We start from the raw sequence: 12,310 nt of genomic DNA, 5'->3' as shown, positions 1-12,310 counted from the left end.
TCACGGATTCCACAGTGAAAAAAAGAATGATCGAGTAGCAAAATGATTTTTTATGGTGGGATAATTACAAGACACGACAGATTGGGATTCGCCCTTAGCTGAGTTCCTCTTTTGAGTTACGGTGTCCATGCGACACAATATAAAAATAGAATGTATTTTTCGTTATACAATTCAGATAGAAAACCGTTCGTGAAAAATATACGAAAAAGAATAGAAAACTTAATTTACCGAGATGTCAATAATTTCCAAAAACATAAATCAACGATTGCGAAGTTGCGAAAACAATGCGAAGTTGACAATTATAAAAATAAAATGAAAATGATGAAAGTACGTTAGATACATGATAATCCGAACACAACTCAGCCACCCTAGTTTCGATACGAGGGCTTTTTTATACTCGCTGGAGATCCAAAGGACCAAGAAGGAGAGGCTCTTTTAATTAATAATTAAATCTCATTAGTTACGATTTTTCTTTTCTTCCGAATTCCTGTCAGTTTTCTCTATTTTTTATGATTATGATGAAATCACTTTATTGATTAATATGTTGGCATTTTCGTCTTGTGAAATAGTTTATTGTGACTCACGAGTTAAATAATTTATAGATCGCATTTCTATGTTCGATGATTGATTGTCAGCGAATGAATTTTGTCTTTGCGAAAATACGATAATCTGCACTGCGAGATAAGCGGTTTATTGATTACATCCCTATGCCTGATGTCAATGAATTTTGTCTTTTACATTTTAAGTAGAATCTATACTGACGAATACGAATACGATACTGACAAATTTAAATCACCAAGTTTGGTTATCGAGTTTGTTCGCCTGTTTCTTCGGTCTTTCGTTGATCTGGTCATCAGCGACTAATCGACGCGCGTATGCGGCTCTATGAAAACAGAAAATACCTGGGGATAGTGGTCTACAATAAGGTATCTAAATAAGGCGAGCTCATTGTTTGTCTTAGCATACTGATAACCATATTATGAATCATGAATTGCAGCAGCAGGGCAATTCTGATGTTGTGGTTTCTCATCTGTTGAATTGTAGTAATAATATGTCGCCCATATTACCTTCTTCATATTTTTAACTGAATCACAATGCCGACGAATCACTAGACCTTGGTACATAGTTAACCTATCCAAAACATTCTTTTCTTATCTCTATTTCACTATAAAGATTAGCATTCAGAACATCTGTGTTTTTATATTATTATCATTGATATAATCGAGAAAAAATTTATTTTGGTATACATACTGGAATAACTCCGGATACCCTTTTTTATAATTGGCAACGACTTACACCATCTATCTGTTCAAGAAGTTCAGAGACTGGATTAATAAAAAATAGAGAAAGTCAAGATAGCGGTTTTAATGCTTCCGCTGTTTTACATAATCTTTCCCTATTCGAGTACAATGCACAGAATGCTCATGTGAAAACATGTGAAATTGTCAGAAAAGTCTTTCTTTGGAATGTTCTTTAACTTGCGTGTCAAACTGGCTTGAATGTCAATTATATCGTTAAAGCGTTAACCCTTCATGTGAATTTTTATTCTGAAGAATAAAAAAGTCGGGTGAATATGGAGGGTGCTTGAGAACTGACGCTCGTTTTTTTCGTTAGAAACCGCTACAACTGCAGTACTATGAACGGGCGCATTGTCGTGCAGCAAGAAGAAATTCGTGAGACGCGAGGTGAATATCATCTCAAAGAAAGATTTTTCTAACAGTTCCACATGTTTGTATGAGCATTCTGTACGTTGTACTCAAGTGGGAGAAGACTATGTTGAATACGTGAAGCATTGAAATCGCCATCTTAATATTTCTCTATTTTTTATTAATCCAGTCTTGGAACTTTTTTGGACGGTTTATGTATTAAAAATTTTTTTTCAATTAAACAAACCAATTATTATCAAATTTGAAGTTTTTTTTTAGCAGTAATAATGGTTTAATTAGTTTCAAAACGCAATATTTATATGTAAATAATTTACATGAAAATTATTAATATTGAATTTAATTATATCAATATAACAGCTTTTATTAATAAAATGAATATATAAGCATTGACATTTGCGTTTTATATATTTTTACATATCCAAGAATTGTGTAAGCAAACGACAAAGATAGTGAAAACCACAGTTTGTAATTTATACAATAATGATATTCCTCATGAAAATGTTTGAAACAAAGGTTCAATTCGTCGCACTATAGCACAAAAATCAACGTTCCAGATACATGTATATATTACAAAAAACTAGGTCGATCTTCAAACAATGTTATTATTACTTATTATTGAAGAGTTTTGATACAAATATTTCCTTGAATGTAGCTTATTGATAGTTGCATTTATAACAGCAGATGATGTCGTTCAATTAGAAAAAGTCAGTGCTCATTACTTTAAAGCCATTTTTTCTAAATAAATTTTTTAATTTAATATTACTAACGTAATAAACATGTTAGCCCCTACTTTTCAAATCGCGTGTATATTGCAGACGCTAATAAGATCGATAGAAATTATAAAATTTATGATCGAATAACTAATTTTCAAAATATATATTTCACATCATCGATCGAACACGATTATGTGCTTGAATTTACTGATTTATTAAAATCACATAGAGTTTAAAATGTAAATTACATCATATCTATAGAAAAAGAAGAAGATATTTTTGACTTTGAAGAATGTATTGTAAATGACATAGACAAAAAATTTAAATTATATAATTTAAATTAATTATAATAAGAAAGTTGTGGAGTTCTAGAAAAGTGGAAGAAAAGTTCTTCGTTTATGGCCGCACAGAAAAATTGTCCGAAAGTTAAATTCCTACGGCATATAGATAAATTTGGAAATAAAAAGCCTAGTGGATATACCTGAATTTAATGTAAGTAAATGGCGGATTTGGAAATTCAAGAATGTGTATAGAATTGTGTCTCGCAAGATAACGATATTCAAAAAGTAACATATTAAAATTTGGTTTAGCCTAGTATATATCTACGTAATAATGGCCACAAAAGCATGCTACTATTTAATTTGTGGACTGCTCAAATCAGTTAAATCAATTGATTTCATAAAACAAAAAAGTAACATTTTCAATCCTTCCAAAAAGACGATGGGTATGATTCAATCTTCATATGTGTGCAAAAAATTTGATGCGGATGATATCGATCTGTATTCACGCAATGAAATTAAATTGCAATTGTAGTCATTAACTCGTAACTAATCAAATTCGAAAATCTTTTTCAATATGTTTGGTTTAAAACGCATCTCAGCTAAAAATGCATTTTAACAAGTTCCAAAATCCTACAGATTTCTATTACTTTAAAAGAGAATGGATTCCGTTAAAATGTAATATAATATTCGGAGCGTGGGCATTTATGCAATGTGTAATATAATCGTGTGGCATCTTCGTTTCAAACATTTCTATGAGAAATACTTTTATTGTACTAATTATAAATCGTGATTTCCACTATCTTTATTATTAGCTACTTTCGTAATGCTTCGATATGTAAAAATATACAAAATAAGAATGTGAAGGCTTGTAGATTCATTTATTTATAAATTATTATAATTATTTTATTTAATTATTCAATTATTTTAATTTGTATTGATTATTTATTAATAAAAATTGTTACATTGTTATAATGAAATTTAATATTAATAATTTTCATATACATAAACTTAAAAGAAATGTAAATTATTTAACTATTGCTTATTGAAACCAGTTTATTAAAGAAAACAGCTAAAATGGACTTTAAATTTGAAAATAATGGATTTATTTAATTAAAAGAAATATTAACATATAAATCATTGACTGATAAGTTATGAAAAGAGGGCAATGTATACTAAAATAAATTTTTTTAAGGAATGATAGTGGAAGGAAAAGGTTAGTCAAAAATCATGAATTTTTCTAAAATTCTTTTTGTACCGTTTGGCAGATACAATAAAACGATGTAATTTTTGTTGAAAATATTTTTATAGATCTTTCATTATTATTGAAACATTTTACAAAAAGAAAATTTCAAATTTTTTCAAGGGATAATTTTACCTCTTCAAACCGAATTATGATACAAAAAATATAGAAAATATAGAATTACTGGTGACATACTTCAATGATACCCAAAGTTCCAGGATTTTTGAATTTCTGGATGGTCTATTATTTCTTATTAACAAGCAAATGAAATAAACTCAGAATTGTCACTTCTATATTTACGAAACAACATTGTGAGAATATAAAAAAAACTATTATTATATATTATTTTATATTGTCTACATAAGCAAAAGAAAATATTGTAATTATTATACTTGATACGTCATATTTATTAAAAATGATCCAATGAAAATATATCCATCCTCGGTAGTATAGTGGTTAGTATCCCCGCCTGTCACGCGGGAGACCGGGGTTCGATTCCCCGCCGGGGAGAAGGGTTATTTTTTTTCATTATTTCTTTTTTATTTTCATATTTACTTTTTGTTAATATCATATTTTTGTTCACTTCTATTTTTTCTTTTTCTTTTTTTAAATAAGTACATGTGCTTTATAGTACTTTAAATTAACCTAAATTCACACTAGTCGTAAGAATGTGTATGTATATATAGCTATGTTATACGTTGCATAGTGTATGATGCGTGAATAAGTTGGGTGCATAGGTTGCTTGTATATGTACACGTATGCTATGCTGTTAAATATGATGAATCATGTGTGGATGAACACTTAATACATTTATGAATATATAATCTGAAACTAATATATATATATATATATATATATATATATATATATATATATATATACATAAATTACACCTACAGGCAAAAACCAACTAATAGTATTAGTACAATATTTAGAATTGCTTTTCTATATTTTACCGTGATTAGATATAGCCAAAAATAATTAATCTTAGTATTTGTATGCAAATCGTAAGTATTATATAGTTCTTAACTCCTAAGTTTATAAGCGCTCACTTCAAAGGCATTAACCTAAATTATTATTTTTTGTTTCATTTACGATTCTATTTTATTAGAATGTGGATTATTATGAAATATTTTTTTGTATTTGTAACAATAAATAAACGTATTGATTAAACAAAGAAAGAAAGAAAAAAAACGATTAGTATCTCCATCTATCACGCGGGAGATCAGAATTTTATTCCTTGGGTTGTTCAAAATTGTTTTTTCCTCTTTCTCTCATTTAAAATTATTTTTTCAATTTCCTACATTTCTTTTTCCTCTCACAAATAACTTAACCAAATAATGAAACATTTAATCTCGAAAACTTCATTGCACTTAATGTTAAGATATTTCTCTTAATGCAAAGATATAGATTGATCAGAGAATTTCTTTTTTTACTAATTTCTTTTTTATAGATCAAATATTGTAAACATGTACATTGCTATTCTAATTTTATTCCTACAAATACTTGTAACATTATTCACCCATTTTGGGAGTAAAATAGTAAAACTAACCGTCTGAAAGGATTCTTCTTAAAAATCTTAAATGCTAATAGGAGTCAAGTGGTATATCATTTGAATGATTTTTTAATTCTCTTTTAATGGCTATAGTAGCATAGTGCTGTATTTTATTGGTTTCTATTACTGTAAATTTTAAACATAAAAATAAAAATAAAAAGCTACCCATAGTCCTGAGTAAATCTGTTAACTAAATCCTAACTGGATTTAGTTCCACATAAAAGAAATCGAGGTGAAACATATGTAACAATTTCATGGTTAAGAATTTGAAATCTAAAATATATGTGTCTGTTAACAAAAATTGAAGGGTGAAAGATCGTCTGATTACACATCTATATTATTAGATACCTTTCAAATTTTCCTCTCAGAAAAATCGATTTTTCATATTAAAGAAGAGATGAATAATTATTACAAATATATAATTATATTTAGAAAGATGCATAATGTATGAGATATATGAATTTTTGTGCATAATAATACTAAAGCAAAGGATAAAGAAACTCTCCAAGGTTAACTGATCTATTGATAAAATACTGAAAACATTTCTTGGAAAGTCATGATAAGAGATAGACAAACTCAAAATCTCCTCCTCACAACCATATCAAAATCTATGAATTGATGAAAGCCTGTTATTGTATAAAGATAAATGTTATTTTAAACAATTTTTAAATAGAATTAATTGACAATGAAATATAAAAAAAAAGATGTTTGAATGTTATCTACTATACATCCAAAGCTAAAATGATTGAAACTGAACAAAATTATTAATTAGAGTTATAGAAGAAAAAACCAGAATGTGCCATGGATTGTAACTATAATATTAATGCAGTAAATAAAGTAGAAATGATTTTAAATGATAGTAGAAGCTTCTTTTTCCATTTATTAGATTTATCAATATATAGTGCATATATCCTCTATCAAAATACTACCAATTAAATGAATTTAACAAATTCCATCTGACGTTGATAAAAGAAATTTTATGAAAATATCTACAAAGTAGAAAACAATGCAAAGTGACAAAAGAAATCCTAGAAACTTTCATTTGACAGTTAAGCATTTAGCATTAAAATATTCAAATTGAGTTGCAAGAAGTAAATATGTTAAATATAAGATGGACTATCGGATTACGATTTATTTCGAAGTTTGCAGAACCCTCTGAACGATAAAACTTGTACTAATGACGATGACCTGAAATCGCACTTGGTTCAGTTTTTTTCTGATAAGGACCAGAAGTTTTATGACCACAGAATCATGAAATTGCCAGAACGATTGCGAAAGATATGATGGAAAATATATAATTGATTGAAGTTTATTTTTTATATACAAAAAATTGAGTTTTATTTCACACTATAAAACCGAAATTACTTCTTTACCAACTCATTATAAAACTTAACATTTTATTGTTTAAAATATGTTTGAAATATTATAATTTCTTGTTCCATTTCTCAAACTTGAAATATTTAAATTTATTATAATGTTCAAGATATCGTATTTTAAAAATTTTAATGCTTTCAAATAAATAATTCATATTTGAAAGAAATGAAAATCTTTTATTTAATGCGATGTAAATGAAAAATTAAAATGGTAATTTAGTCGAACATTGTATAATCAATCGATGTATCGACAGAGTAGGCGATATACAATAAAATATTTCGTCCGTAACGTCTTTTATTTTATTAAATATATAAAATGTATATCGCCGACCGCCATAATAAAATCTTTGTTCAGTGTTACGGTACATTCATGTTCGGTAGATTCGATGTATTTCAGTAAACGTGTTGGATGATACCTTGGGTAACAAAATTATTGGTTCACTCTTTTTATCAGATAATTTAATCGAAGAATCATTCTTTGATTTATTTGAAAGTTAGACTTATCCATTGTTCGTAAATTTTATTCAAAATAAAAAGCGTTTTTTCAACACGATATGAAACTCCTTCACAATATGTAACTACTTTTTAAACTAGCATTTTTCCGATCATTTACGCTCTTCGATTTTTTTTTTTTTTTTTTTTTTTTTTTTTTTTTTTTTTTTTTTTTTTTTTTTTTTTTTTCCCTATAAAAATATTTACAATTCAGAATGCGCCATCCAACTGATTTCATTAGAAGAACTTCAACAGCGAATAAACGGAGAATATCGTCAGATTACACTGAATGTACTGCAAAATATTCAATTCTGATGTATTTTAAGCAAAGATTTTAATATCACATAAAATTCGGCTAAAACTTTGAAATGCATTTTCTCATAAACTATTAATTCAAAATATAAAAAAAATAGCACCACTATAAAAAGAATTAAAAGATCTTTCTAAAGACTTGTTACTTAACCCCTGCTGCTATTTAAGATTTTTTAGAGAGTTGTCATTCCTCCCTTCTAAGTTAACCAAAAGTGTGTAAATTTATGATAAAAATCTTCCTCCTCCTTTGAAGACAAAATTTGTCTCTGCGTTTTTCGAAAAAATCCCTAGATTTTATAATAATTTTTGTGGAAACTTTTCGTTGAAACACTCTGTATATAAATATGTAAATATACATAATAAATATTTTTAATTTATCTAATTTAAGGAAAATAACTAGACCATTTTGGCTAATATAAATATCATTAACTTTAATCATTGATTAACTAAATTGGCAGACTATCCAATAGCAGAACTTTTAATATCATTCTTAATTGATATTTTCGTGATATCAATAATCAATTAAACATTGTATACATAGTATGCACTAGTCGCATAAATTATCAAAAAAGGTAACTAGCCTATAAACGTCCCGGCTGCACGCTACAATGTGGCTCAAACGTTGGAAGAGATTGCAGGTAATTTTGAGGTTAACACATTAATCATCTCATTTAAAGTCAAGGAAGAAAATTCAGAAAGAGTATAAATCAACGTAATATTATTCTGCTACACGATAAAATCAGATCCCATATTAGGATGCAGCCGTTACGATTAAATAAATGTTATTAGGATTAGAGTGGAAAATTCTTCCACATCCATCTTGCCACCAAACATTGTCCCATCTGATTTTCATTCATTCAAATCGGTGCAACGCGGCTTATCCGGTACATAATTTGGCAATGCCAAGAAGGATGTCCGAAAGTGGATCAATAATTTTATTACGTCAAAAGAAATGTATCGTTTCTTAAAAATTACTAGATAATTACGATTGTTGTAGAAAGTGACGGCAGATATTTTAATTAAAATGAATGTGATCTTTTTTATTACTTTTAATTAAATAAATATATTAAAAAATTCGACAAACTTTTGCAAGCACCTAATATCAAATTCGAAATCTCTTTTGCAATTTTAAATGTGCGGAATAACATCAAAATATGATGTTTCTATAGATACTTCAACAACCTGGGAAGAATATATTATTATTTTAAATTCATTATATTAAAATCACAAATCGCTACTAAATTAATCTTTTTTTTTTTTTTGCTTATATGTAGGTGTATTTATTTACGTAATGAAATAAATATTACATCGATTAAATTTAGTTTTAATTCATTGATTGTATTAATTGAATTTTGTATCAATTGCACATTAATTACAGCTTTATTTTATAGATAATGCACTGTATGTTTTCTCAAGAAATTAATATATGTAGATAAGATAATAAAGTAACAGACGATATATATTTTAAATAAAGTAAAATTCTAAAATCTTTATCATTTTTTAAATAGTTATGTCCAAATATTAATAAATAAAAGTATGAAGTTTATTATTATCAATTTTATAAAGTGATCATTTTGTGTTTTATGTATATTTCCGAGTGATGTGTCAACTCCGTTTGTGTCTGAAAGAAAAAAATTTTACTTATATTAACTATTTACTTGTATAATATTAAATAGAAATGTGATTTATATGCTATATTTAAAAAATGTCATTTTTTAGAATTTTAGAGAACTACTTATCCAATTACTACAAGGGTAAGGAACGTAGGATTTTAAACTTTTTATTTTTCTCTCTCTACGTTCCCTCACCGTAATCATAATATTGCAGTGCTTCTGTAGGTTCTTCCTCATCGCACTCCTCAGTAACAGTAACAGATCTGACTCTGACATTTTCTTTTCTCAAATGTTGCTTCTGCTTCTTACTCACATAAGGGAATACGACACGATTGAAACTTGCCAGACGAGCCTTTGGTCCAATGCTTTGATGTCCAAACTAGAAAAATCAGGAAAGAAACAAGTAAATACTAACCATAATCATGGTATTCGATGGTTGACTCCGTGTCGGTAACCTCGTCGTCTTCTTCCTCCTCTTCAGCATTATCGCTCTCATCTTCTGGTGCAGGTTCATCGCTAATCTCATAATCTTCATCCTCTTCATCATCGTCATTATCATCATCATCATCCTCATCTTTGTTTTCATTCATGATTGAATCTTTATATCTTGCATATCCCCGATAAGCGAATTTGCCTCCTTGTGCACTATAATCCGTATTTCCATATCCATATCCATGATCTATGTTTTGCAGAAGGTGACGACGCAACGATCTCATAGATTTCATATACTTTGGCTTTACTAACAGGATCTCTTCTTCAGAAAGTAATTTTGTCAAACTTTATCAATTTCAGATATTTTATTTTTTACAAATGGTACACACGTATTGTTATCAAGTACCTTTAAAATCATTGTTATAATAAGCTTTATTGCTTTTCTGGTTATCGTCATTTATTTCTTCTTTGAGAACGTGTATACATATATCTTTTTGGAAATAGTCATCAATAGGAAGATAAGATTCTGTAAAACGTATTATTGTCGCGACATCAATGCTAGATGCAAGTTTGCAGATATATTTCATGAAACTTATTGGGCAGCTAGAAGATTTAGAATCGTTAAATTCTTGAAATTGTTAAATTTATAATTTACAAAAGGCAAACTCACCAAAGTAATTCTGGATCAACGTAATTTACAGTTTTTTTTTCTCTATAAAGAAAAAAAAAATAAAGAAAAAAAATGAAAAACAGAAACTTAAAACATTATTATTTTTATATCAACTAAATTCTATTTACATTATTTGGTTGTAACACAAAGACACTATCAACACTAGTCCTTTCCCACATGTGTTATTACAAATTGGAGGTAACCAAAAAAACGAATTTGAAGTAAGAACAGGCATCATGAATGTCCAAAGTCCTATATCTTTGCAAAACTAGAATTAAAGCTTTATTTTTATATTTTCTCTCGCCTGAAATTTTATGTCTTTTGTTTGACATTTATAAAACGGTATACCGGTTGTTTTTGCTGGCACTTAACATCACATCTTGTAGTACGAATATCATTTATCATTATAGTTAAACATCGGACAATTTTGTAGATATCGCCAGGAGTACAAAAAGATTTTGGTAATAGATCTTCGAAATATGAAGAAAACCCTAAAACAATATGTTGGTTTTAATAAATGAAGCAAATCTTTCAAGAAATATTAAATACTTTTAGTAACTATGAATACCCTGTGGTCTTTGTAATTGTTGATCATCTATTGTCATGCAACAATTACAAACAGGAGTTTCTATATTTAGTAATGGTATGTTGCACCACTCTTGATAGGTTCCTGCATTTGTGTTAGCACACGCTGTACGCTGTCTGTATATACAGTTAAATTTTCTGAATTTTCTTAATTCCATTGAACATAAATTCTCAAAATCGAAAAGTGAACAATTGTATAGTTCAAAAAATAATTTTATCATGTAATAACTATCAATAATTTTCATTATAAATGGTGAATCGTGTAACTCTACAAAAACCTAAGTAATGAAACAAATATAAAATTAAACCAGACTGTTTTAGTACTTGAAATGTTGTAGATAATTCAAATTAATTTCTTACGGTATAAAAACTTTCTTTGTTCTCTAAAAAAGCATAATGCTCTACTTGTAAATGTCGAATCCAAAAGGTTATATCATAATTCGATAAATGATATGTTTCTTGTGACACAGTAGGGAATTGATCTCCATCGTTCCCGAGAATATCATTACTCCGACGAATTTTACCACGGGATAAAATAAGGAAAGTTAGTAAGAATGTAAAGATAAACATAGCCTTTGTATTGACATCAAAGAACTTGACAGTGATCTGTCATGCTTTTATCAAAACATCTGCACCCGTTAATTCTTCACATAGTTTGATTAATGTTAATCGCAATAATGATAATCGATTATACATATGTGATAAGAGAATAAATCATATATGTGTGTGTGATTTATTGTCTCGTTATGTTTATAAATATATAGCTAATATTACTTAAAAGAATATTATTTTGAAATTACGATTTTTATAATCAATCAGTTTCGACGTGTTATCCTTAAAAAGGTTAATGTATTTGGTTCTGTAAAATTCAAGAAAAATCGTCATTGTATCTTCAACTTATTTTTAAAAATCAATGAAAAATATCGTAACGAAAATTATAATAGGAATAAAATCATAGTTGATAATAAAAAAAATAAATCAAATATGAATATAAATAATTTGAAAATGATCGAACGCTAGTAAAATTGCCATAGTTGATTTGTATTTTCCGCGCAGATCGTAACGGGCTCTGCCGACAAGATCGCGAACAAAAGGAAACCCGTTTCGATCAGTCCCAGATTAGTTGCAAATCAGTCGTTCCCCGACTTCTCGTGAAACTGGAGTACTCGGTGTATTTCGATAGAAATTTTTGAACGTTTTCGAGGTTAGAGAAAAGAGAGTGTTATTTCGTGATCTTTATGAGTGATAACGAAGTCAAAATGAAGAGTGAGATCGACGTGCGAATGTACGTGAATACGAAGAACGTATCGTCAAGGCGCGAAGTCAGAACTAAGTGTAAGAACAGTGACGATGAATCGTGATCTTAGTGGTTGGCCT

At 28.2% G+C, this 12,310-nt stretch overlaps 1 protein-coding gene and 1 non-coding gene across 3 annotated transcripts; one reads left to right on the top strand and one right to left on the bottom strand.

Moving 5' to 3' along the window:
- The first annotated feature begins 4,339 nt into the window (after window positions 1–4,339).
- Trnad-guc lies at window positions 4,340–4,411 on the top strand. Its single transcript has one exon. It is a non-coding gene; the product is annotated as a tRNA-Asp (tRNA).
- A 4,695-nt stretch (window positions 4,412–9,106) lies between these two features.
- LOC122634977 lies at window positions 9,107–11,658 on the bottom strand. 2 transcript variants are annotated; one of them, XM_043824586.1, is made up of 9 exons: window positions 11,294–11,658; window positions 10,917–11,211; window positions 10,697–10,839; window positions 10,477–10,616; window positions 10,349–10,390; window positions 10,085–10,281; window positions 9,702–10,000; window positions 9,442–9,625; window positions 9,107–9,254 (listed from the first exon to the last, which is right to left on the bottom strand). In XM_043824586.1, exons 1-9 carry the CDS (start codon window positions 11,501–11,503, stop codon window positions 9,142–9,144), a joined length of 1,623 nt encoding a protein of 540 aa, XP_043680521.1. In that variant the 5' UTR covers window positions 11,504–11,658; the 3' UTR covers window positions 9,107–9,141. The 2 variants fall into 2 exon arrangements, with proteins under 2 accessions (XP_043680521.1, XP_043680522.1); XM_043824587.1 differs by lacking the exon at window positions 9,442–9,625 and having other exon boundaries at window positions 9,662–10,000.
- Between the last annotated feature and the right edge of the window lie 652 nt (window positions 11,659–12,310).

The sequence above is a fragment of the Vespula pensylvanica genome, chromosome 16 (assembly GCF_014466175.1).
Source record: "Vespula pensylvanica isolate Volc-1 chromosome 16, ASM1446617v1, whole genome shotgun sequence".
Taxonomy (NCBI): domain Eukaryota; kingdom Metazoa; phylum Arthropoda; class Insecta; order Hymenoptera; family Vespidae; genus Vespula; species Vespula pensylvanica.
The sequence above is the reverse complement of the archived record's forward strand: the minus strand, read 5'-3'. Positions and strand labels throughout refer to the sequence as shown.

Bases quoted from the DNA above. Each gene is read 5' to 3' on its own strand.
- LOC122634977 (XM_043824586.1), bottom strand. From the start codon at position 11,503: ATGTTTATCTTTACATTCTTACTAACTTTCCTTATTTTATCCCGTGGT. The intron at 10,840-10,916 runs GTATTCATAGTT...ATATTGTTTTAG, and splicing joins ACAATTACAAAGACCACAGG to GGTTTTCTTCATATTTCGAA. The intron at 9,626-9,701 runs GTTACCGACACG...TGATTTTTCTAG, and splicing joins AGGAGGAAGAAGACGACGAG to TTTGGACATCAAAGCATTGG.